The 25903-nt window shown below is 31.7% G+C and overlaps 4 protein-coding genes across 4 annotated transcripts; 2 read left to right on the top strand and 2 right to left on the bottom strand.

The window, feature by feature from the left end:
• Window positions 1–220: 220 nt before the first annotated feature.
• LOTGIDRAFT_235941 (hypothetical protein) lies at window positions 221–3358 on the bottom strand. The gene is given in 4 exon segments (XM_009065972.1): window positions 221–1394; window positions 1556–1877; window positions 1891–2898; window positions 3238–3358. The coding sequence occupies 1 exon segment, from the start codon at window positions 2864–2866 to the stop codon at window positions 2354–2356; it is 513 nt and encodes a 170-aa protein (XP_009064220.1). The 5' UTR covers window positions 2867–2898; window positions 3238–3358; the 3' UTR covers window positions 221–1394; window positions 1556–1877; window positions 1891–2353.
• Window positions 3359–5051: 1693 nt separating this feature from the next.
• LOTGIDRAFT_131078 (hypothetical protein) lies at window positions 5052–12104 on the top strand (the record flags this gene model as incomplete). The annotated part of the gene is made up of 10 exons (XM_009065971.1): window positions 5052–5288; window positions 5549–5723; window positions 6652–6681; window positions 7180–7314; window positions 8005–8172; window positions 9098–9244; window positions 10244–10427; window positions 10787–10955; window positions 11129–11267; window positions 11878–12104. 10 exons carry the CDS (start codon window positions 5052–5054, stop codon window positions 12102–12104), a joined length of 1611 nt encoding a protein of 536 aa, XP_009064219.1.
• Window positions 12105–17356: 5252 nt separating this feature from the next.
• Window positions 17357–19075, bottom strand: LOTGIDRAFT_76483 (hypothetical protein; the record flags this gene model as incomplete). Its single annotated transcript, XM_009065934.1, has 4 exons — window positions 17357–17501; window positions 18282–18363; window positions 18497–18656; window positions 19013–19075. Coding segments are annotated over 4 exons (450 nt in total), but the record flags the coding sequence as incomplete, so codon positions are not given.
• A 461-nt stretch (window positions 19076–19536) lies between these two features.
• On the top strand, window positions 19537–25230 carry LOTGIDRAFT_235937 (hypothetical protein). Its single transcript, XM_009065970.1, has 6 exons — window positions 19537–19610; window positions 20501–20610; window positions 20752–20901; window positions 21188–21307; window positions 24175–24232; window positions 24476–25230. The coding sequence occupies exons 1-6, from the start codon at window positions 19551–19553 to the stop codon at window positions 24524–24526; spliced, it is 549 nt and encodes a 182-aa protein (XP_009064218.1). The 5' UTR covers window positions 19537–19550; the 3' UTR covers window positions 24527–25230.
• Window positions 25231–25903: the final 673 nt, after the last annotated feature.

The following is a 25903-nucleotide window of genomic DNA, read 5'->3' as shown; positions in this document are numbered from 1 at the left end:
GATATCTCGGCCCATGCTGGATTGAACCCTGGACCATCAGGTTAGCGAGCAAGCGTCTTACTCACAGCGGCCCCTATGTTTTTAATTGGGCTTTTTCCAAATGACAAGTGTCATGAAATCGTCCTCTTGTGTTTGTAATGTAGAAACCAACGCTAGAAAAGATAGTTTGCAAGACAAGGTAGCATACATTAGTCTTTAGTGACTAAAATACGAATTTTCTCATTTTAAATATTGCATTTGTAATTATTTATTTAGTTATTGATTAAAGATAGCTTGCCAAGCATGGTAACATACGCCCACTACCAGCTGTCAGAAATGATAAAGTCTGGTTTAATATGTGAATCCAATCATCCAATTGTAACTAATTTAAAGCATTGAATTAATTCAACGGCAATAACTAAAAAATCATGCATCTAATTATTTCCATTTTTTAACTTGAGATCTCATCAATAATATACATGCATACCAAGTTTCATCCAGATCAGATAAATACTGCACCCTTTATCGTGACTACAAACCAAATTTGAAGCGTTTTTAAAATCAGGGGATGAAATAACTCTAACACCATTCTTGATCGATATGTCATCAATTTATACATGCATACCAAGTTTCATCAAGATCAGATAAAAACTGTAGCCTCTATCGTGCAAACAACAATTGTGGACGGACGGACCGACGGACGGACGGACGGACGGACAGGGGCGACGGAAATATAAGTCCACATTTCCATGTGGGTGTATAAAAACTATATTGTGTTTACGAAAAGATTTTTACGCGTTTTTCTAAGTCAATGACAATAATTAAAAAACGTCAAATTCAAATTTTCTAAGATCTAATCAATATAAATGTTCACAGAAAATTCCATTGAAATCAGATAAAAACTGTAGTCTCTATTGTGTTCACAAACAATTTTTGATGTGTTTTTCAGATGTCTAGGGCAATAACTAAGATAGCTTTCCAGGCAAGGTAATATACGCCCACTGGAAGCTTTGATTTTAATTAAAAATATTTGGCAGTACAGTAACAATTACCAGTATGAAATATTCAACCTTCAGACATACACTTCTTTTGACCTTATTGAGGCGATACTGAATAATATTACCAAGTTTCGTCAAAATCCATCAAGAATTGTGCCTTCTAGAATGTTTACGTGCTACAAATTGAATGCATTTTCATTAACAAGGGCAATAACTCAAACCAACGATTTTTCTGATTTTCAATAGGGTTCATCCTTGGATGATTACTAACACTCATACAAAGTTTCATCTAAATACGTCAAGATTTGTGCTTTCAATTTTTCTGATTTTCGATAGGGTTTATCCTTGGGTGATTACAAACACTTCAAACTTTCGTCAATATCCATCCAGAATTGTGACATCCAGAGTGTTTACAAGCTAAAATTGCACGAGTTTTCAAAGACAAGAGCAATGACTCATACTAATTATTTTTTTATCTTTTTGGTTTTAAATAGGGTTCATCCTTGGCTGATAACAAACACTCACACCAAATTTCATCAAAATCCGTCAAGAATTGCTCCTTCTAGAGTGTTTACGAGCGTTTTAAGAACAAGCCAATAACCCATACTAAATATTATTCGATTTTCTGATTTGCAATAGGGTTCATCCTTGGGTGATTACAAACAACCGTACCAAGTTTCATTGAAATCCTTCAAGAATTGTGCCTTCTAAAGTGTTTACGAGCAATTGCGGACGACGGACAGGGTGACGACAATATACACCCCCCATTTCATGTGGCCGTATAAAACCAAAGACTTTAACCAAAGACTTTAACTAACCAATTAAATATTTTATGATTTTTCACATATTGCAAAGAGTTCCTTTCTGAGTCAATATGGAAGAATTTCCTGAAGTTATTATGTCAGATTATTATGATTCTGACAGGCAGACATGCCCAACAAATCTGGCCTGACCCACAACTCGGGTGTGATATCGACAAATACATATACATCCCATGAATGGATATATTTGTACAGCTAAATAGCCGTGGCGCAATACAGATAAGATCAGCAATGCTGTAACATCATAAAAGTAACGAAAAAAAGGGGCTGGAGGTATTATCTTTCTTGAAAATATTTTGAAAAGGTTTAATGTATTGTTTTACAGGATAGAAATAATACAAGCTGAAAAATCTTTGAGGTCAATATGGGCAAAGGAAGAAATATATAATTCTTTTGTGATATAGTTATTACATGAAGCTGTAATTGGTTCTATCCTTTCAAACACATAACATAAAACTCTTTGAATATTGATGATGCATTCCTATGGTTTATAATGAAGGACATAATTAGACAATTTTTCTGATTTTTTTTATTTCACATGTTAAAGTAACAAGTTTATTTCTTTACAGGTTTCGATCCTTTAGCTTTTTTAGAGACACCCTTTTTTGGTAAAACTCGTTTTCGCTTCCTTATTTTTCCCTTGGCTTTTCTGTATGCTTGGGCAGCAATGATGTCACAATGTTGGCGTCCACGTGCTGTCAAGATTCTACCTTTTCTTGAAGAGGATTTTTCCACCATTTTCACTCCTTCTAAAGATTGGAAAATTTTTCTTGCTACACCTCCAGAAGCTTGAGAGAAGTGACTTGGAGCAGTTCCATTTCTTTGATTGCCACCATAAACTCTCTTCACAGTACCAACACCCAAAGGAGCTCTCATGTACATTCTTCTACACAATGCAGCTGCTCTTATATAAAACCAATCTTCACTGTATGGAGCCAGTTCCTTGTACGGACCAGTCTTTACAATATCCATCCAATCAGGCAACTTCATCTTTCCACTTCTCTTTAAGAAAGCAGCAAGACGATTTATAAAATCATGTTGGTTAACATCCTTGACACCAATACCCATCTTGATCTGAAGTCAGTTCAGTTCAGGTGAGCCTACAAGAAAAATAATTCTATATTAATATGTCTGTCCTCAGACATGAACGCCACCATCAGATTTATTATTCTCTAATATAAGCTTATGAGAGAGAGAGGGGGGGGGGGGGGGATTAAAGCAGATGCCCATAATTAAATGGATGTCACAGTTCCGTTCAGGTACTGACAGAAATGTACAAATGAAAGTACCCGCATAGAGTAGTACATAGATAATCAAATATGCCAATGTGACGTCAGTAAACCTGTATTAGTGAGTGTACAACAAGTGATGAAGTGTGTGGCCATGCGGTGATATCTGAGCACACATTCACACATGGATTAACAAAGAACCAGTCTTACAGGCCTAATCTCAACAAAATTTTGAGTTAAGCTTTTCCAAAACTTAAGGCATTACTTTCGCTTAGTAAATACTTCGATTTTACTTTAAAAGTTGATATATTTGGGCTACGAAAGAGGAGAAATAACAACGTGACTGCTTACTTAGAACATGGCCGATAAAAAGGAAGAGCATTGCCAATCACAGGTCATGTAAGATTGTTCTCTAGAAGTGAACCAATCAGATCCTTCGAAAGAAAATATATTCTTAAAAAGAGTAATCTCCCGTTGATCGTTTCAATCAGACGCATTCGATTTTATGGTCTGTACAGTGTTCTTTCTATAAGACTAGTATCAGAACTAGAAACTGCTGGCGTGTTCTTTACATTTTGAATTAAAATAACAATATTCCTAAGCATTAAACCATTATTTAGTTCTTTATAATTCGTGCTACATTTTACATTACTGTACTACTTTATTGGACCAAATATGTCTTAATTTCACATGCCGTGTCGGGTCAACTCTCATTTGAATATTTTTTTGTACCAAATTGCGCCTGATGTCTGTGAATCTAGAATTATTTCGAGACTTAACTAGCCTTGTTTATATAAGTACTTAAATCCATAGTTAACATTAGCCCAAACTATTTGTATTAAATTCTGTGATTATCCTATCAATTCATTCATTTTTTATCAAGGCCTACTGATTGGAAGGGATAGTGACATCCTGCTCATCTTTACCAACAATTTACCAACCTTATGTTAATTAATATGCTGAACTCGACTTTTGAATGATAGCAAAACGGACCGATAAACGAACGTTGAAGAAATATGTCAGATTCTTCCGGAAATTTATTATTTTGTCATGCGCAGATGATTATTACAGTGCTCGCGCCATCAGTCGTCAAAAAAATAGCAAAAAATTACTAAAATTACCTTGGAAATGGCATAAAAGTAAATTTAACAATATTATTTTCTGTTATCTGAAATCATTATTCATATCTACATCAATGCTATTCACAAGCTTTTGATTGAAATGTAGAAACTTTAAATACAGTGCAAATCTTTCTCTGCTACTGTAAGCTACCGGTACTGTCATTTTTTTTTCGATTAGGCTAGGTAGCCTACTAGTATATCTAGTGTAGTAGCCTACGTAATCATCAGCATAATTATAGAAACTAAATCTAGAGAATGATAGATACAAGACTGCAGTCATCAATTTCGCCTTGCCAAGTGAATTAGTTCATTTCCCACCTGGTTTTGTCCCTGGTCCTGACTTTCTCTACTAAACTGAGCTCAGAATTGAGTTATTGCCCTTGAAATATTAAAAAAGCTCTTAATTTGGCTCTTAAGAAAATATTATTTTGAAATCACATTTTTTGTGATGCCACTTAGATCCACCTTTTGGGGTAGATAATTCATTCTTGATTATTCTGCTCTGGTTATATCTGAAATGTGAATAACATATTTAGGTAATCAAGTGCTAAGCCTAAAGCAACTGGAAGTGGAAGCTATTTTATTTGGATAGAGCTGGACAGAAGTTTTACATTTGCATTGTTAATAGGTTATTAGATAGTAAGATAGTCAATCGTAGAAACTATTGTTTAAATTTGCATTAAATATTTTCTGAAAATGTTATAGAGATCAATTGAAGTATGAGATGTTACATTTTGGCATAAATTTGCTATTTTATTATTTTTTATTCCCATAGATGGCAGCCATCAAAACAAATTTTAAGATGATACTTTGTTCAAACTACATGATTATTTCATTTGTGCAATAACAAAGATGTGTGTTTTGATATCTTTAATACCTTTTATTCCCAGATACACAGATAGTATGGCAAACCAAGCTCCCACATCTGCAGATGCATGTTTAAGTATTGTTCATAGTTTGATGTGTCATAGACAGGGTGGTGAAAGTGAAAGTTTTGGCAAAAGAGCAATAGAAAGTTTGGTTAAGAAATTAAAAGAGAAACGGGATGAATTAGATAGTTTGATAACAGCTATAACAACAAATGGGGCTTTACCATCAAAATGTGTTACTATACAGAGGACGTTAGATGGTAGATTGCAGGTATGTAAATATTTTGGTATGATTTCCCACACAGATGTGGCATAAATGTTTTATTACATAGAAATATTGATGAGATTGCTTTGCATCATTTGGTTTTATCATTATTGTATTGTTATTATGATTTTTAAATGACAATTCTATGTTGAACCATTAAAAGTAGATCAAACTGTCGTTCATTATTAGCTTTTATTTTTGATATAGCCCCTGAATATGTAAGTATCTGCATTCACTAATACATGCAATTGAAAAAAAAATTTCAGGTTGCTGGTAGAAAAGGTTTCCCTCATGTCATTTATGCTAGAATATGGAGATGGCCAGATTTGCATAAAAATGAGTTGAAACATGTCAAGTTTTGTCAATATGCCTTTGATTTAAAACAAGACAGTGTTTGTGTTAATCCATACCATTATGAAAGAGTTGTTTCCCCTGGAATTGGTAAGTTATGTTGATTTTGTTTCACTCAAACATCTTGCCAATTCTGCAAATTTATCAAGCAAGATCAAGATCAGCAGCATTAAGTTTGTTTCTTCTGAAAGGACAGGTTCGTCATTCATTTGACCAACGGTACCTTAGTCTCAGAAAGGGAATGGTTTAGCTAAGCTCTAATCAGTAATTGTGTTCACAGTTCACCAGAGAAATTTAAACTTCAAACCTATATGTGTCCAGAATTATCGATGTCCATTATCTAACTCGTCATTTCTTGATAGTTGCCATAAAAGCTTATTGAAAATACGTTAATAGAAATAGAAAGTGAAATTTCTAGTTCGTGGTATTTTTAAAAGAATTATGTGATTTTTGTACATTTCTAGTACTCCTGAAACTATTTACATACATTCAAGACCCAAATTAATCCCTGAAAATGTCAAATCTGTCCCTTTAAAATCAACCTATAACAAAAACTCTGTTCTGTAGAATGCAAGGTGAACAATTACAGGGCAAATTACATATACCCTTTGGAAACTAAATTTGATTAATATTTAAACTTTTCTTATAACACAAATTTTTTTTTCTAGTAGTTGCAATAAGAACACACTATACAACTTAAATACAATATGAATCCAGTGTAAATTATGAATGAGGATTCTTATCAATTATATTTAATGCAGATCTTTCATGTACGATTTGTCAGATAATAGACTTTTACAAAGAATACTATCATTTGAACAAGATATATTGTATACTGGACCAACTTTAAATCTCTATTAGCCTCATTTGGATTGCAAAAAAATAGGCTACCCGGTGTTATAATCTCTTTCACTTTCATTTTACTCAATGCAAAATTGTTTCCATACATACTCATATCCATAAACTAAAATAATCATTGCTAGAACTATTAGTATTGCTTGTTATTGTTTTTTTTCAGATTTATCAGGTTTAACTCTACAACATGCTGGTAAGTGAAAACTACCCAGGATATAACAATAATGATAATAAACAATGATAGAGGAATGTAATGATGTTATTTGTTGTATTCTACACAGCTTTTCTAGTTGTACAGTCAGTGAAAATTGTGTGGCTTTTCATTTTGTCAAGTCAGTTTATTGTCTGTTAATTTCTCGTGTTGTCTGTATATTTCAACTTTTTCATAATAACTTAAGATAGAATATATTTATTTTTTTTAATTGAGTAAAACAGATAACTCCATTAGAAGGACCATAAGAGTTTGTTGAGTATTCTTATATCAGTAACCTCAGATTTTTCTGTAAAATTACTGTATATATTGTAAGCAAATCATGCTGGAATATTAGCATGATTATACTATATTATAGTATTTATTTTCTATAAGATTTGAAAAAATAGCTAAACTACCTAATATCGGAAAGAATGCAAAAGTTGATAGGTATTTTGATTTGTTTAATGTGTTAGGTACTCTATTGTTTGCTCACTACAGGTCCTCCTGGCAGGTTGATTAAAGATGAATATGGTGGGGAAATACAGATGGATAGAATTGGGGGTGCTAGTGGGGAAACCAGTCAAACAATACAGCACCCCCCTCAGGAACCTGGCTATAATCCTATGTTACGAGGTAAATCGAGAAATACATCAAAAGGAGAATTTTTACAATATTTTACAATACATAATGACATTACTGAAAAGGTTCAGTACATAAACCATATTTGATTGAAGTGTAAGAATTTTCAGAAATTGTCATCTTGACTTGCCTAATTTTCTGACAGTTTCATTTATCAATTCAAATATGGTTTTATACTATAACATTAATTTTTGAATACATGGCTTAATATTCCCTCTGTAATTGGTATTATACATTGCTATAATTGTTGTCTTGAACTATTATGTGATGGCAGTTATATTCAACTTGATTTTTTTTGAAAAAATTTTCTCTGCATGAAATATTTTGGTGTTCTATTTGGGAGTATTGCAAACATTTAATTTAATTCATATTTAATTTGCATGATATTCAATTTAATTTTGCTTTGTCAAAGTTTTTCTATGACCAGTATAATTTGAATAATAGAGATGATATTGCATTCACATCAACAGGTTTAATAATACCAAAATTTGATTTGTACTTGAATATTCTTTTTACAGTTTAGTTTGGCTGTTTTTATCCTTTCATTTGTTAGTTGGTGTGAATGTATTGTCATACTTCCAATTTGATTATCCTTACCAAATATCTATTGTCCATTGTCCAATCTAGGTAACGTTTCTTCACCATCATCACAAGCTACAGTGCAACATCAACAACAGCAACAAGTTATCCCTGCTGCACCAGCAACCATCTCGGCGAACTCTACGTCGGGTCACCCTCACACATCGGCAGTCCTCACTCCTGGAACTATGTCACATCCAATCTCCCCGCAACCATTGTCCCCAGCCAGCCAATCAGGTCATGAGTTGAATCGATCATCCAGTGAGTTATATAGTCTATATATCATCTAGAATGCTAGTAATAATACTTGTTAATACTAATGTTTGTTAATCATTAATCTGGGAAAAGGTATAACATTTTGAATTTTATATGATAATGATAACTTGATTGACTCATTTGACTCTGAAGAATATATCAGCATGATGTTGATAGTGTTTAATTAATACAATTAACTTTGATTAAATATATCTGATGATAACTTCTTCTAAAAGGAATAAAAACCTTAACTCATTAATCATCAAGTATTTAGGGTCTTCTTAATCAGCATGATAATATTTTGATATTTAAAATCCACTTCTCATGAACCCTTGGGCACTTTGTTGACAATTGTTATGCATTTAATATGGATAATAATATAATATTACATTATATTATGATGGTGAAAATGGACTTCTAACAAATTGTCTGGAAAAATTATTCTGCTTTGAATGAAAATGTCAGTAAAAATTCTATTTCCCTCCCATAACTATTGATATGAAACTCATATATATATAAAATAACAAGATCATTTATATTCAATTTCATGATTAACTTATTCACATTCATTACTGGAGCCTTATTTTGTTTAATATGCTTTAAATGTTGTATTTTTGTCATATGATATTCAGCCTAATGTGCTTTAATTGTATTTACTTATTCATTGATTCAGTTGCATTCACCAAGAATACTGGGGTAATGTGCACTGTTAGTTTCACTTGTTTACAAGTTGTGTGTGTACATACTAAAACGTGGACTAATATTAACAATGCTTAAATAGTAGGCCAACCATATTCTAAATGATTTTTTTTTTTTACATTGAATAGAAAGCAGTTACATTACAATAATTTGCCTGTTTTTAACTTCTTTGGAAGAGAAGCAATACTGTATGTTTGAAATTTGTTCTTTGTATGTATCAAAGTGTAATGAACCATTATTTCAGGTGGTAATTCTCTAACTCATGCTGGTCCACCCCACACTATTCCTCATGCCACTGGACACAATATGCCTCAACCATCACCCTCACAGTTAGATAATTATACCAATCAAATAGCTACACCTTCCTCTTCGACATTAAGTCATTACCCTAGTAGTAAGTTATATATCACATAAACACATTCAACAGTTTTCATTATCCCATACCTGATGGAGTATCACTTATATCTTCTTACTTCTTTTTCACATCTATACTCAGATGTGTTTTGTAAATTTTTTTTTCTGAGGGAAGATAATACAATTCAAGAAACTTTTACATTTTGGAAATATGTGGGATATTTTAAGCTTTCAGTGTGTTTTGTGATGCTTATTTTACTATTTTTATTCAGATTAAGCATGAGCTTCATTGCTGCTGCTGCAATATTTCAATGTGTCTTGTGTATTTTATTTTCATAAGGAATGGTATCCTAGCCATAGGTATATATACTATTAATATGTATTAATTGATACTGAGACTATTTCTCTATCGCCTCATACTTCTTCTATAGTTATGATCTAGTTGGTTTAAGGTTTGATTTTTTGAAACGGAATTTGTAGGTTCAGGTACAACATGGGTTGGAAACAATACAGCTACATATTCAGGAAACATGTCTCAACCACAGTTTTGTAAGTCATATTTTAATTCTTTAATGTGTAATTTAAGAGAGACCTCATGACTATTCTTTTGAAATTAAGTATGATTATGAGTAAAATATAGTTTGATGAGATGTTATGAATTGAAGACAAATGAAAAAATGAGCAGGCCACTTTCTCATTCTAGAGTATAAGATGTATAAAAAGTCAAATGTTTATTAATGACCACATTAATATGATTTACAGGGAATAACAATCAAATGCCATCTGATATTAGTCAAGTACAACCTCTTACAAATCAATTACGTAAGTATTTAATTATCTGAAATGACCAGGATTAATTTGTAAGTTAAAATAGGAGTCATGAATATTGATACTATACAATAAAAGTTTTTATATAGCACATTAAGAACAATCTAAAAACATTATAAAACACTTCAGGTCTGAAAGCTGTTAGTGAGTTATCTTTGGATAAATTTTAAATTACCAAAAATTTAATCTTAAGTTGTGTCCATTTCAGCACCAGAATTTTGGTGTACCATAACATATTTTGAGTTAGATCAGCAAGTTGGTGAAACATTCAAAGTACCATATAGTTGTTCTACTGTCACTGTTGATGGTTATACTGATCCTTCTAGTATTGATAGATTCTGTTTAGGACAGTTATCCAATGTTCATCGTACTGAGGCTAGTGAAAGAGCTCGGTAAGGACTGGTTTACTAACAAATTTAGTTTGTAAAAAAGTCAGATGAGGTAACATAATGGTGATTTTATTATTCTATGTTCATATTGGGTTTGTTTATGCCTATTCACTTTCTTTCTCTTTTCATATGATCCATAACCAATGAAATATTCTTATATCAATTTCATGATGATGTAATTGAATAAGTTTCAAATGAGACAAAATTTGTTCTTTCTTTCATTTGGAAAATTGAAAGAAAGGATGATTCAATATCAGAACTGAAATATTTTATATTTTACACTTCCAAGTCTCTGCTTACCTAAATTTACTGATTTTAAAATTGTAATGGATTGAAAAAAATTATTTGATGTTTTATTACAGATTACATATAGGTAAAGGAGTTCAGTTAGATTATCGGGGTGAAGGTGATGTATGGATAAGATGTGTTAGTGATCATAGTGTCTTTGTACAGAGTTATTATTTAGATAGAGAAGCTGGTCGAGCTCCTGGTGATGCTGTACATAAAATTTATCCTAGTGCTTATATAAAAGTAAGTACCTCAATATAAGAGATTCTTTTCATTTTGGAAATGTGTGATATATGTTTGGAGATAGATTGTGATGATTGACAAGTTACCAATAATAATGTAAAGAGTTTGGTTGGTGTGACATACAATTTTTTGTAGATTTTACAATGGAAAATGTTTTATATTTAATATTTTAGGTATTTGATATTCGACAGTGTCATCGTCAAATGCAGCAGCAAGCAGCTACAGCACAGGCGGCTGCAGCAGCTCAAGCAGCTGCTGTTGCTGGTAATATTCCAGGACCAGCATCAGTAGGAGGTATAGCACCTGCTGTGGGTACGTAGTGACCGTAATCCCCATATAATAAACCCCTGGGGAAGAGGTCCTCCACTCACAGAAAGGTTTATTTTATGTTTTTTTATTTGTTTTACCAACCTCTATTGTTCTCTCCTAATCTTGGCCCTTTAGTGTTTTAGTACTTTTTATTTTGTTTGTCTTATCTAACATGGTTGCAGGGCTATTAACTACTATTCTCAAAAGGGGCTGTTTTGGTAGATAATTATATTCATGAACACTAGAAATAAATTGATTGAGGCAACCCATATAAATTGTGAATAAATATGACTTTGAAATTGTTTTAAATTAGAATTTTCTACAAATATAAGTTCCTTGAACATGACTACTCCCTTTTATGTCCTATTACTTTAAGGTTATAGATATTTAGAGTTTTATGGTTAGATATTATGATAAAATTTGTTATTAAACTTAAAGAACATACCTTTGTTCAATCTTCCTTTGAATTCGCTACAACAAATCATTTCTAATTGACACAATATTAAGAATAGTTTTTTTTTAATTATTTTGCCTGGTAATGAGAGAACACTAAAAGAAAATTTCTATATTGAAACTCTTTTCCAATGATTTATAGAAAATTTCTGTCTTTTAGGTCTGTCAGCTGCAGCTGGTATTGGTGTAGATGATTTAAGACGTTTGTGTATTTTACGATTAAGTTTTGTGAAAGGTTGGGGACCTGATTACCCTCGCAAAAGTATCAAAGAAACTCCATGTTGGATTGAAGTCCAATTACATCGTCCTTTGCAGCTGTTAGATGAAGTTCTTCAAGCCATGCCAATTAATGATCCACGTCCACGACAAGGATTCTTTCTAGGATGATGAAGTTTGTGCTATATCTTCACGGGTAAACAACAGTCAATTATTTAAAAAGTGAAGATTTCCAAGATCACAATGATATTAGCAACATAAGAAAGGGGATTTAATCGGTGGTGTAATTTTTGAGTGGCTAAATGTTGTTTCTTGAGCTTGGAAATTAAGGTAAAGCACTGTGTAATGAATATATTGTTGTAATATTTTAATGGCCATACAATTTGTGCTATATAAGATTTGAACAACATCAATCTGTGCTATAAATTTATGGTTGTGTGAATGTGTCCTTGTAAAACCTTAGAGGCAATACCATTCCTTATTCTGGATTTATACACTGGCTTCATGGACTTTTCCATTAAAACAGGTAATTTATTAGAGGTTTTACAGTATAGTCCTGCACAAAAGTCAGTGATTCTATGAGACAAAAATTTCAGATTAGGAGTAGTACTACCTCTAATAAGGTGGACTATTTTGATGTCAAATCATTAATTATTTAAGATTTTACAAATAAGTGTATTTTGATCAAACAATATTTTCAAAGAATCATCATTGTTTATGATCTAGTGTACTCTCTGTTGTTATTGTCTATATTTTCTATGAAAGTATCCTTTGACATAGCTCTAAACCAGCGCCGAACTTGCTGTATGCAAATTTATGCATGACAATTATTATTCAATGAGGCATTTTTAAGAAAAAAATTTTTGGCAAAATATTAGGCTTGCTTGTCAACTTGTTCACAAAATGCTGAATTATCAACTTTCCCTCAATTTCTTCCATAGTTGACTTTGAAACTGAGAATTTGGCATAACTTACCAAAACTACAAATGCAGCAATTGATTTGGCTTGCAATTTAGTTAAGACCTTTGAAACACAAAATAAAATTCATTGCCAATGAACAAATAGCAATTGACTGTGTACAATTACATACATATGATATAGGTGAGAAAACCAAAGAGTGGAGATAAAAAATACATCAAATAAGAAATGTAAATAATAATATTACAGTTGTTGTGAAAATCATGCCATCATATTTTATCATATATCATTTATTCATCATGTTTATGTATGTACAATTAATCAAAATATTAATAAGTCTTAGTTACTTAGTATATATAAATGTGAAAATGAAAACCAAGCAATGAAAATAGAATAGCCATCATGTATCTAATGAATCAAAATACTTGATATTTTGAATGTAAAAGGATCTTGTTATTTTTAGTAAACTCTTATTACATTGTCATGTAGAGTCAATCAGCACTAATTATCTCTTGCATAATTATACACATTAATGTTATTTGAGGGTTTCTTTTTGCAATTAAACCTGATTAAACCACAAACGGTATTTTGAGCTCATTGGAAATTATATTGTTGATGTATTTGGTGGTTTTTTAAAATACAAATTTTGAAACTAGCATAGAATCAGACATCTATATATGTTTAAACACTTAGTTTAAAAAGACAAACATTTTACATACCTTTTTATATCTGAATCAAATTTTTTCCAATTCTATTAAGCTTACAGTCTCACAGAATTCATTGTTTGATTTAATTTCATTGAAACAGATATTAAAAGGTGTCATGTTTTGTATTTATGTTTTATAAAATCAAAAATACAAATTATTATCTAGATCTGAAGTCATGATTAAACCATTTTAATATATTTATAATTATAACTAAATAGTAATATCTTGATATATCCACTTTATTTCTAGCTTTTTTGAGAACTTACTTGGCAGCTTTTTATTGGAAAGAAACTTTGTTATGTAGAATGTAGTTGGCTGACACTTGCCTAGCAGTTGACAAATAACTTTAATATTCTTATTGTTGTGTTCTGATCTGATATGTGTTGAATTTTCATATTGTTATTGTGTAAATATTGTTTTAAATTTTAGTTTTCTCGGTGAACTATTATGCTTCCAACTAAGTGGTGTTATCTTTTCAAGTTCAGAAAAGAGAAAAATTGTTTTGTGAAGTACAAACATTTCATTTCTTATTACAACGATCAAATATTATTTTTTCATTTATTTTATTCAAGTCAAAACCTTGTCCACTATTGAAAGTAATAACTTGTAAAGACACTTTAACCTAAAGTTGTCAATGTGTGCCATTCTCTTCATTGTGCTATTTTGTGAATTTATGTCTTCATTTCAATGTTTATTTTGTCTTCCAATTAGTCTTCAGATATACCATCGTGTCCAAACCATGCCCCCCATTCGTCATACTTTCATCGAGACGGTGATAACACAAGTGGGAAAAATTGCGTATTCATAGATAAATATTATCCAATCAAAATTGGCCCTAATGTATTGGTTGCAAATTTCAGCCAATCACAAACAAAACGAAAGAAGCGTATACCATTACATATTTGTACTGTAGAGAATTGAGTATGATTTTTAGATTTGAAGCCGAGAGAAAATCAGACCTTACTTAGGAATATTTACATAGAAAGAATGTGTTATCTCTTTAAACAGGCGGCGGCAAAGCGGTGTTGTATTTTGTTTACTTGACATCATTTCCGTTCTACCGATCTGATTGGTCAGATTCAAATGCCACCAATCTCATTTCCAGGCCCACAAAACGAGTGTAGTGGACTTAGATTAATACGGGTTAATAAGACCATGCCAAAACCTGTATTCGTGATACCATGCAAATAACCTAATGTAGTATTAGAGATTATAGAACAATTAATGCTGAGAAACATATAGAAAGTACCGAGTAAAGCATGTGTGACTTCGACCACAAGCTCTATGAAGAACTGAAAAAATTCAGAACTGGGCATGTAATAATTTTGTATCTGCATTTTACAATATAGTCATTTTTAGTAGTAAACCTTACCTATCTCCTGATGTTTTATTTGATTAAGATATGTTATATTAGTGGTTAGCCATGCTAGTCTAATAGCTAATGATACTCTACCTTTAAAAATCTATATTATATATATATATATATAATTAATTTATCAAAAGGTATTTCAGTCATGATTCCAAACTTTAACACATTTAGTCCACTTGATTTTTTAGGCACGTTTAGTCTTGCCTGTATATTACAAACCTTTCTCAAATTTGAGAAATTAAATCATGTTTCCAAAGTTCCTTCTTCAATTTGCACTTAAATCATAGATTGTTTACATTCAAAACAAATATTAAGTCTCACCCTTGAGATGATGTGTTGAATATCTTAGTTATAAATTGACTTATTAGAAAAAACAGTTTCTTTGGGAAATAGAGATATTTTCATTGTGAGAATTGTAAATGAAAATAAACTTTAAATTTTTTTGTGAAACCAAGAATTGTAGCTGGCCTAACAGAGAAACCACTATAGAAAACCTACAGATGTAAATGTTTTTATTTATTAAGTTGTGTAGAATATTTTTTTGATATTTGTTATGGAGTATGTGTATTTATATTATTATTAAGTCTATTGTATTAATATATACCACACACATCAATATATATTGTAATCATTATCATCATCATTACTTGTTTTTCTTTCTAATAATTCCTCAGAGAGAGGAAGACTCTAAAGTAAAAGGAAGTAATGCCAAAATCCAGGCATAATTGGCCTCATTGCTTACTGCAGGGAATTGACAGGGTTTGAGTCAAACCATGTGCAGTCTTTTACAGTTTCATGGTCTCCAGCTCTTACAAAGTCTACAAAATTTGGTAGACAAATGAAAAATCTTTGTCATTTCATAACATAAATTACATCATCCATTGCCAATATTGACTGAAAATGGGCTGAAAACTTCTCTTTCATGGAAATGTGTGATGGTAAAATTCATCTGAAAGTATCATTAAATAACTTAAACAATTCCAAACTTAATGATGTAAAATATGATTAATTCTGGTCAGTGGGATTGGAGAAGTAGGCTTTAAAGCCTGTAAAGTGGTGATTTTATGCAGTGACATAATGTTACCTTTTCAAGGTTTTCATTATTAGCCTCGTTCTGGATTCAATATGGCCGAGGAGTGATGAAGTGTCAATTGGTTCTATGGCATAGGTGAAAGTAAAAAAAAAAAAAGTCTCATGTTTATTTATAAATCACTTTTACAGTAAAGAATTACAAAAGGAGGCTCATTACTAAAAATTAACATTTATAGAAAACAAAAAAACGGGAAACTTTGGTGGAGATTCAAATATATCAATGTTGACATTGCTGACAGCCTTGCACTATCAGTTACAGAATCTAATTACTATGCAATATGGCACAAATCTGAACTTATATCCTGTTACTAATTGACATTTTATAATGATGAAAATCTATAAACCACTTTTTAATTTGTAAAATATGAAGAACCTGCATGTTGTAATTTTAGTTGAATGACACATCTAAATATTGTGTATAATTTGAAACATTAAGAGGAATCAATGTGTTGACCTGACCCTAGGTTAAAGATAGCTTGCCAGGCAAGGTAACATACCCCACTGGCAGCTGTCAGAAATGTTAAAAAGTGTAGTCTATTGTGTTCACAAGAACTGTTGACAGACTGATGGCAATATACATCCACATTTCTATGTGGGTGTATAAAAATAACACAAATGATCAAATAAATGAGATTACTATAATAAAATTGAATGGTGTGCAAAAGCACTTTTGAAAATATCTGAATTTAGGAAATGGGTCTGGCACTTCAACTAAGATACTTTTGCACTGAATTAGAGCATAATTATATTAGCACCATTGGAATGGAATAAAGAAGTACCATATAATATAATACTGTCAAGGCAACAATATCTCAAACAATCACTACACCACAGTTTAATCAACACTGACACTAATTTCACCAATTAGTCATCATAATTCTTCTTTCTTTTGTCTAATATCATTTTCAGATTTTTCACTTTTCACCGCAGAGCTATCTTTTTTATGAGTCTGATTTTCCTAAAATGTGAGCATCTTGTAAATGAAACATAATCTTTTCAATGATCCCAGTACAGATGTGTTAAGCATTGCCACCAAAACGTATTGTATTTGATTGCACATCAATGCAGCATTTGCTGTGTTCATACACAGTTCACACAGAAGGAGATGTGCACCAAACTGAAGGAATAACTTTGTCTTGCTCATAAATATGCCATTGTCAGGATTGCTATAGGAAAATCTATGCTCCTCATTTAACATTTTTTCTTTCTGATCACAATGACAGATAAAAATATAATGAATTCATATCTAAATGTAAAGCTATTTTCATTTGATTTTTTTAAATTCATGACTAACACTTGCTGACTAAGGCATATCAACATAATGTAAAATATCTCACCTCCTTAGCACCTCTACCAGGAAAGTTTTGATTTTCTATTGTGACCTCTAAACATCTGTCTTGTTCTATTAAAAAATCTTTTATTTCCCATGCTTTAGAACCATCTTTTAACATAAAAATAACTCTGTTGGCACCTACTACATATCTAAAAAAATAAAAGATAGTAGATCACAGCCATATATGCCCACCACGGCATGCGAATGGTAAAAACAAAACATCCATTCTAAGTTTCATAAAAATCGGTTCAAAACTAAGATAGCATATTCAAGATTTTGGGGCAAGGGCAATAACTCTGCTTCTAACGGTCTAAAATTCAAGCTTGATCTTCGATTTATGAATATGTATGCACATACCAAATTTCATTTGATTCCATCAAACACTCTAGTTTTTAGAGTGTTTACAAGCAATTGATGTTGATAGAAGCACTTACTGTAGAGAGGTTAGAGGGCGAAAATCTAGTTTTAAGAGCGTTTACAAGCAAATGTTGACGTACGGACGGACCAACAGGGGTGCCGACAATATAAGTCCACATAGAGAGCTGTGGGCATATAAAAACCAAATTTCAGTCCAAACCCAGTACACATATATAGTCCTGATCATGTATTCTAGAAAGGATATCCTAGAAACAATGTAAGAAGTTCAGACCTTGGTAAATACTAGAAGTTAGATAGTTTTGAGAATACACCGCCTTATTTCATGTTTTACAAGTGAAGCTTTAAGCCTTCCATGAAGTATATATAGAGTTCATTAAGAAAATTCTCAGACTGGCTTTGAAAAACTTTGATGAAAATTTAACAACATAAAGAGCACCAAACAAATATTGATTGCCATAAGTAGAATTACATAGAATTGATGATTTGTTTATTAATGGATAAGCTAAAGCATAATTAAATTGATCAAACTGCCAAATATTAGTACTAGTTACCTCTGAGTCTCAATATTAGCATTAAATAAACTGCCTTGCCATAGTTGTGTTATGGTCTCTGTTTCCTTTTCAGTTGGGTTTCCTAAAAAAAATTTGATTTGAGTTAATTAAGATAGCAGGTATATATTTTGGGGATAGAAATTTCATTTTTCCACCTGAATTAGGCTCAATAATTAGAAATAGACATGATTAATGTTATTTTTAAAACATTGGACTACCTGAAACAGAAGCAAACATCATCAGTGTTTTTCCTTTTTTACTCATTTTTAACATGCCCTCAGGATTAGATGTATCCATTTTAGACATGTCAATTTTTGGTGGTTCTCTTTTCCATTCAGGTTTTTCATCTTCTTCCAATTCATCTTCATCTGCGTCCTAAAAGAATAATAAAGCTAGAGCCTACTTCATTTTTATCATAACTTCACAAAAATGATGAAGAGTGGTCAAAACTGACACAATAGTACATGAACAAGACCATGGCCCAAGCTTGCATCTATGCACTTTCACAGAGCTTCTGCATTTTGAATCTCAACCTTGACACCAACCACAGTTAATTGTCCACCAGTCATTTGCTCCTCTTTGTACAACTACTCCCACTGCATGGTCCACAAAAACTTTGTCAATAAATTGAAACATGATATTTCTTTTTCACTCAAATTTTTCATTTTAACCAAAAAGACTACAAGTGACATGTGCCACGCCCCTTTTTAGTCTAAAACTAAACAACAAACCTCCCACTGCTCATATAATCTTTCCATATCAGCCTCATTATAATCTTGAAGTTTCTTCTGCTTCCATTTCTCTTTTCCTCCTTTTTCACCTGTTTTCTGTTCTTCAGCGACTATTATGAAAATCAGCTGGAATATAATAAGTGTCTTCATTAGTGACATCATTTAGTTTTCAAGCTAAATCAACGTGCTCTATTCATTAAACGACACGACAACAAGCCTTTATTATCCAGAAATAAATTTGGAGAAGCCGCTAAAGGGATGTAAATCGGCTGGACAAACCTGTAAAGTAAAGTGTGGACTTGTATAGACAAATCTACAAACACGATTTTTTGTTGATAAATAAGTTTGGCAGCTAGTGCCAAGTACAAGTTTCATATAATTTGAGACGACTAAGCAAATTTTTTTTATCTAAAATTTATTACTGCGATTCGTTAAATATGGATGGCTATAATCCAAAATCCATTTTGGACCCAAAGGGCAGATAACTCATAAAAAAACTTAGGGTTTTCATTCCATGGTGAAGAAGTAAACGTGTAAAATGGCTGGGTTATTAGATTTTGATTTCCTGGACGAAGTCCGGCGAATGAATAAAAGACAGGTGTATATTTTATTACTTGTCATATTCATGATCAAATTATTCTTGAGTTTTTTTTTAAACACAAACCGATTTATTGGCTCCATGATTGGTTAAACATCATGTTCTTATTACGAACCATATGGAAAATATAACTTGAGCTTGGTTGCTTTGTTGAGGTAGCTTTAACTGGGTGTTTTCAGCTTTCAGTTATGATTTTAACTTTTAACAGAGAGGGCATACATATAGTAAATAGGTAGATGGTCCGTATACTTGGAATAAGCTTAGATATGTTAATAGTTTGATTGTCTAAACTCTCCTTAGACAAGATTAGGCCTAATACTAATGGTCAAATTTTGAAGTTATTGTGTGTTGACATTGACCAAATTTGCACTGGAAATGGAAATGTGGACTTATATTGCCGTCGCCCCTGTCCAACGGTCAGTTGGTCCGTCAACATTTTTTGTGAACACAATAGAGACTACAGTTTTTATCTGATTTTAATGAAACTTGATTTGATAATGTATATTGATGAGATCTTCGTCAAGTTCGAATTTGATGACTTTTCTATGAACGTTTTTGAGTTAATGCCCTTGACTTAGGAAATACTTGTCAAATTTTGTGTGTGAACGCAATAGAGACCACAGTTATCAACTGATTTTATTGAAATTTGGTGTGATCATTTATATTGATGTAATCTTTGACAATTTGAACTTGATGATTTTGCAATAAACAGTTTTTGAGTTATAGCCCTTGACTTAGATAAAATGCTGACATTGACACCAATAGACTTCTGATACAGAATAATGCTGGACTGTGAATTTGAGTAAAAAAAACTCAGTCCATGGATTTACTAGCATGTTATTCCAAACTATTCATATTTATAGTTTTGTCTGAAAAATTTTCTGTTACAGCTCTACTATCAAGCTCTGAACTTTGGTATGATAGTTTCCTCAGCTTTAATGATATGGAAAGGTTTAATGGTGGTAACAGGAAGTGAAAGTCCCATTGTAGTTGTTTTGAGGTAAGCTTACACATACAATCATTGTATATTGATTTCTCTACGTTTTGGGTGGGAAAGCTAATGATGAGATGATGTCGATGTACAGCTCACAATTTATATTACTGATAAATTTATATCTAATTCTTTTGTTATTGGTTTCAGTGGAAGTATGGAGCCTGCTTTTTACAGAGGTGATCTTCTACTCTTGACAAATCATCCAGAAGAACCTATTAGAGTTGGTGAAATTGTTGTTTTTAAAATTGAAGGAAGAGATATTCCTATTGTACATAGAGTACTAAAGATACATGAAAAGTATGTTTGTCATAATAATATTGCCAAATATTGTCTGAGAGTGATACACATTGATAGCAGCATGGTTGAACAATTTGGACTATTTTGTTTTAAGTCATGTTAAGATCTGAGAGGCAACAGGAATATCCAAAATTATCTTTGAAAGTTTAAAAATTTACAGTTTGAAAATCACTATATTAAACTTCAGAACCACTGTAAAGATTTAGTTTGTACTGCTGATTGCTACCCCTCCCCAATGGATAAATATAACAAAAAGTTTATGTTGTATATTATGTTTTAATTGTAGAGAAGATGGTTCACTTAAATTTTTAACTAAAGGTGACAATAATTCAGTTGATGATAGAGGTTTATATGCACAAGGACAGTTCTGGTTAGAAAAGAAAGATGTTGTTGGTAGAGCACGAGGGTTAGTATATGTACTGACAATTTTTTAATTATTATTTAGTATAGTAAGAAAGGTTTGAGATCTAAACTCACTGTAATCTCAAACTTGCAAAACGTACAATTTAATTTGTGAATTAGTAACTGATTGCAGGGCGTTCAGAAGCGTTCGTATTGATTTTTTTTTTTTTTTTTTTTTTCGTCCAGCGCAGGCCGGTTTTCTCGGAAACAGCAACAGGTACGGGAAAACGGACTTCGTGGCGTTTCGTAACTCGTGGCTAATCCCAGCTTAAATGTAAAACGAAAACTTTCTTAGCAACGTTGGCAACAAACGGAAAATGGACTCTAGAGGGCGTGTTTATCAACCGATTTTGATGGGGTTGTCTTCATCGTAATTCTTGTAACAAAGGACATATGATAGCAGTTGAAAATTTTCAATTTTCGAAAATTCGTTCTAATTTTTTTTTTGCCGAAATTATCGTAAAATACTATTTCGGTTATTATTTGGCGGATTGACTTGAAACTTACATGGTGTAGACTGACAGCATAGTGGAATAAAAGCACACATTCAAAAGTTTTTTATCACTTGCGGTTTCGATGTTAGTACTTCCGGTGGTATCACTTCCGGTGAAATTGAGTTATCTCAAAAATAACATATGCATTATATTACCAGCCTTAATACAAACTTATTAAATTTAAAAAATTTGCACGGAAAGTAACATTTGCCTCATTTTGCAGAAATTGCTATTCAGAGGCCATCTTTCATCTGAGTTGCGTAATTTTTGTGTCATACGATACGTTTAATGTCTATCTACTATCCTTAGGAAGCATAATTTTGATTTTCGGTTGTGCCTTTTTTGTACAACCTGATGTTTTTTTCCAAAGTTTGAAGGCTTATAACTCATGACCTTGATCTTTGATGACCTTTATCTTGACCATGGTGATAAAGGCTGTCCTTGACCTTCTCATGACCTTTTGACCTTTGGGGTCAAACAACAAATTCTGATTTTATAGGGGTCTAAATATGGTCAATTTGGCATTTTTGCAGTGCTGTATCTCAAACCTCAATTGATTTAGCGACATACTACTTTCAGATTATTAATGCACTTTATAAATGGATTCAATTTATATGGCATTTGATCGTGTCAAAGTCACATTAAAGGAAATGTTGCAATTTCCTTCAAACTTTGAACGCTTCTACCAAAGGAACTTGGCCTAGGATGACGTTGATATTTACATTAATAATTACTATTGACTTCAGCTTTTACATTATGTTAATTTTTTTTATGTCCGACACGTAGTTTCGGTTTTATGGGTGTCACTGAAAGTTGAGTCTGCATCTTTAAAGTGTCCTAACATGTGCCCTATTAGAGGTAGAGAAATAATTCTGTCGGATTCAAAATGCTGAGATCTTGAGCTTTCCAGTGATATATAACATGCATGCCTTACATGCAAATTCGAAAACCCATTCACTTAACATGGGACTATTATTAGATAAATCGGCTAATTAGATTAACCTGGCTGTCATCCCCAATATAAATCAAAGTTTAAGTAATTTTAAAGACACCCTCCCTTTTATATTTCTTTAAAATGTTTTGTGTCCAGTCAAGGTATATAAATAGGTTCTAGGATGGATTGAACCGTGTTATACAGTAAGTTAAGCTTACGAAAGCACATTAAAGGCATACCCCCACTTAATTTCTTAAATTTCTTATTTTTTATCCAAATTTCACCAAACTTGGTATGTATTTGTATAATCCAATTCTAAATTTGATGGAATTATCGAATTTGCGTAGTGCGCATGCGCATTGCCAACTTTCTTATTTACTATCCGATTTTCATCAAACTTGGTATGTATGTGTATAATGAAATTCTAAATTTGATGGAAATATCGAATTTGAGTAGTGCGCATGCGCATTACCAACTTTCTTATTTCTTATCCGATTTTCACCAAATTTGGTATTTATGTGTATACACAAATTCTAAATTTGATGGAATTATCGAATTTGCGAAGTGCGCATGCGCATTGCCAACTTTCTCATTTCTTATCCAATTTTCTTGAAACTTGGTATGTATGTGTATAATCAAATTCTAAATTTGATGGAATTTTCGAATTTGTGTAGTGCGCATGCGCATTGCCAACTTTCTTATTCATTATCCGATTTTCATCTAACTTGGTATGTATGTGTATAATCAAATTTTAAATTTGATGGAATTATCAAATTTGAGTAGTGCGCATGCGCATTGCCAACTTTCTTATTTCTTTTCCGATTTTCATAATACTTGGTATGTATGTGAATAATCCAATTCTAAATTTGATGGAAATATTGAATTTTTGTTGTGCGCATGCGCATTACCAACTTTCTTATTTCTTAATCGAATTTCACCACACTTGGTATATATGTGTATAATCCAATTCTAAATTTGATGGAAATTTATAATTTTTGTTGTGCGCATGCGCATTACCGACTTTCTTATTTGTTATCCGAATTTCACCAAACTTGGTATGTATGTGTATAATTCAATTCTAAAGTTGATGGAAATATTGAATTTTTGTTGAGCGCATGCACATTACCAACTTTCTTATTTCTTATCTGGATTTCATCAAACTTATTCTTCATTAATTAACAAATATTCTTTTATTCCTAATAAATATACTTTAAACTCAAGGTACTTTTTGATATTTGCATTTAGAGATGCAGAAAAGTATTTACATAAAGTAATTGCAATAGACCATCTTCGTATGTACCTGAATGTCGTAACCCGCCCTGCATCAGTACTGTTATTAGAACAGTTCTAGTTTTTGTAGTCATGATGCTTGTACTTGCACACATCAGCTGAATGTATTGACAACTTTCAGGTTTTCTTTAAGTTTGAATCTTTTTCTTTCAGATTTTTGCCCTATGTGGGCATAGTTACTATATTAATGAATGATTATCCTAAGTTCAAGGTATGTATAATTTTATAATGAATCAGATATGTACTATACAGACATTTTAACTAATATAATATTCTTTTGTATCTTTTAAATTACATCACATGGATGTAACAAAATATTTGTCTGTGGACTATTTTGTTGCCACCCATGCAGTTACTTTCAATCAGTCTATTGCTGTTACTAAATGAGATCACATATATTACATTTTATTTTTTGATGTCCAATGTAATAAATTATTTTTTTCATCTGTTTCAGTATCTGGTATTAGCCTGTCTTGGTATATATGTTTTAATACATAGAGAATAACATTAAATATCATATTTCTTAAACTCACTTCATTTGTTATTGTGTCATTTGTTGTAAATGGTACTGGGTGAAACTGAAATTAATCTTCTAAATAATTGATTTGTTTTACATGTCTGGGAACGTATGTGGTAAGGCATATATTGTGATGAGTGAAGTCATCGAACACTTAATTTCAGTTGAATTGCAGGAATCACAGACGTCTGATTGAAAATTGGAATTGTGCAAATGGATGCTATCTGTGTCCCCAATACACCTAAAATATTGTGAAAACTTCTTTACAATCCCTTGATTTCAATTATTAGGCTTTATAAGGGAAGAAGTAATTTTCTAAATGGTTTTGTTGGGCGGAAACATTGTAATTTAAATACATGTGGTTGTAGGTGAAAAAAAAAAATATACCACAGGTTATAACTGTTTTATGAATCAAAAATTTAGTAATGAAATTTGAAAAATGTCAATAAAAATCAAATTTGTATTGTCATTATTTATGAATATTTTGTTAGTTATTCTTGTGGATATACATGTATAAGGTAAAAATTGTACAATATGGCCTTCTATTAACTGAAGAAAATTGAATGTGTTTCACATCTTATAGTGCGTTACTGTATTTCTTAATATATTTGCCTCATATTTCTCTTAATATTAACCTGTATTATAGATGTGTCTAAATAAACAATAAAATTCTTTGTTATTTAAAGTCTTAATGAGGCTTATTACTTGCATTGAAACCCAGATAAAGATTTGTGAGCCAATGTCAGGGATTGTCATTGCTGTACATAATATTTACATTACTAGAAATGTATGAAAATCACATAAATCCTTCAAAAATATCTCAAACTAGGAATTTCTTCTCCTATTTCTACATATGGCAGTGTCTCAAAAAAGATGCCTCATCTTTTCAACTTTCATATTTTGAATACATATGGATTTGAAAAATTCACATTTCTGAGACTAATGTATGCTCGGTCAAGAAATTGGCCAATCTATTCCTTTCAATGTCACTCTTAAAGCTGTTAGCTTTTAAATAAAGTCCAGACAGTAACAGAGCAACTGATGAGCCCTATGACTGTATATTTATCTGATTGAATAATGTGATGCATACTCAGCCATTTGTCATAAAATCCTTATATGGAAAAGTATATATAACTCATCCAAATGATAATAAAGTATTTAATCTAATAAAATAATATTATGCAATATGGTGTACAAATATGTACAATTGTCTGTCTATGAATGAATAATAAAAAATTTCTAACAAACCAAGATGAAATAATGATAAACAAATTTACATCCAATAGAAAAAAACACCAGTTTGAGTATTTATGGAATTTTTGAGATTCAGCTTCATAATTGAGTGAATTGAACCATTAGAGTAGT

Source organism: Lottia gigantea, assembly GCF_000327385.1.
Source record: "Lottia gigantea unplaced genomic scaffold LOTGIsca_72, whole genome shotgun sequence".
In the NCBI taxonomy this organism is placed as follows: domain Eukaryota; kingdom Metazoa; phylum Mollusca; class Gastropoda; family Lottiidae; genus Lottia; species Lottia gigantea.
This window is presented reverse-complemented; position numbering and strand designations above follow the sequence as displayed.

Coding starts and splice junctions, on each gene's coding strand:
- LOTGIDRAFT_235941 (XM_009065972.1), bottom strand. CDS start 2,866: ATGGGTATTGGTGTCAAGGATGTTAACCAACATGATTTTATAAATCGT.
- LOTGIDRAFT_235937 (XM_009065970.1), top strand. CDS start 19,551: ATGGCTGGGTTATTAGATTTTGATTTCCTGGACGAAGTCCGGCGAATG. Junction 19,611..20,500: donor GGCGAATGAATAAAAGACAG/GTGTATATTTTA, acceptor TTTCTGTTACAG/CTCTACTATCAAGCTCTGAA. Junction 20,902..21,187: donor GTACTAAAGATACATGAAAA/GTATGTTTGTCA, acceptor TTTTAATTGTAG/AGAAGATGGTTCACTTAAAT.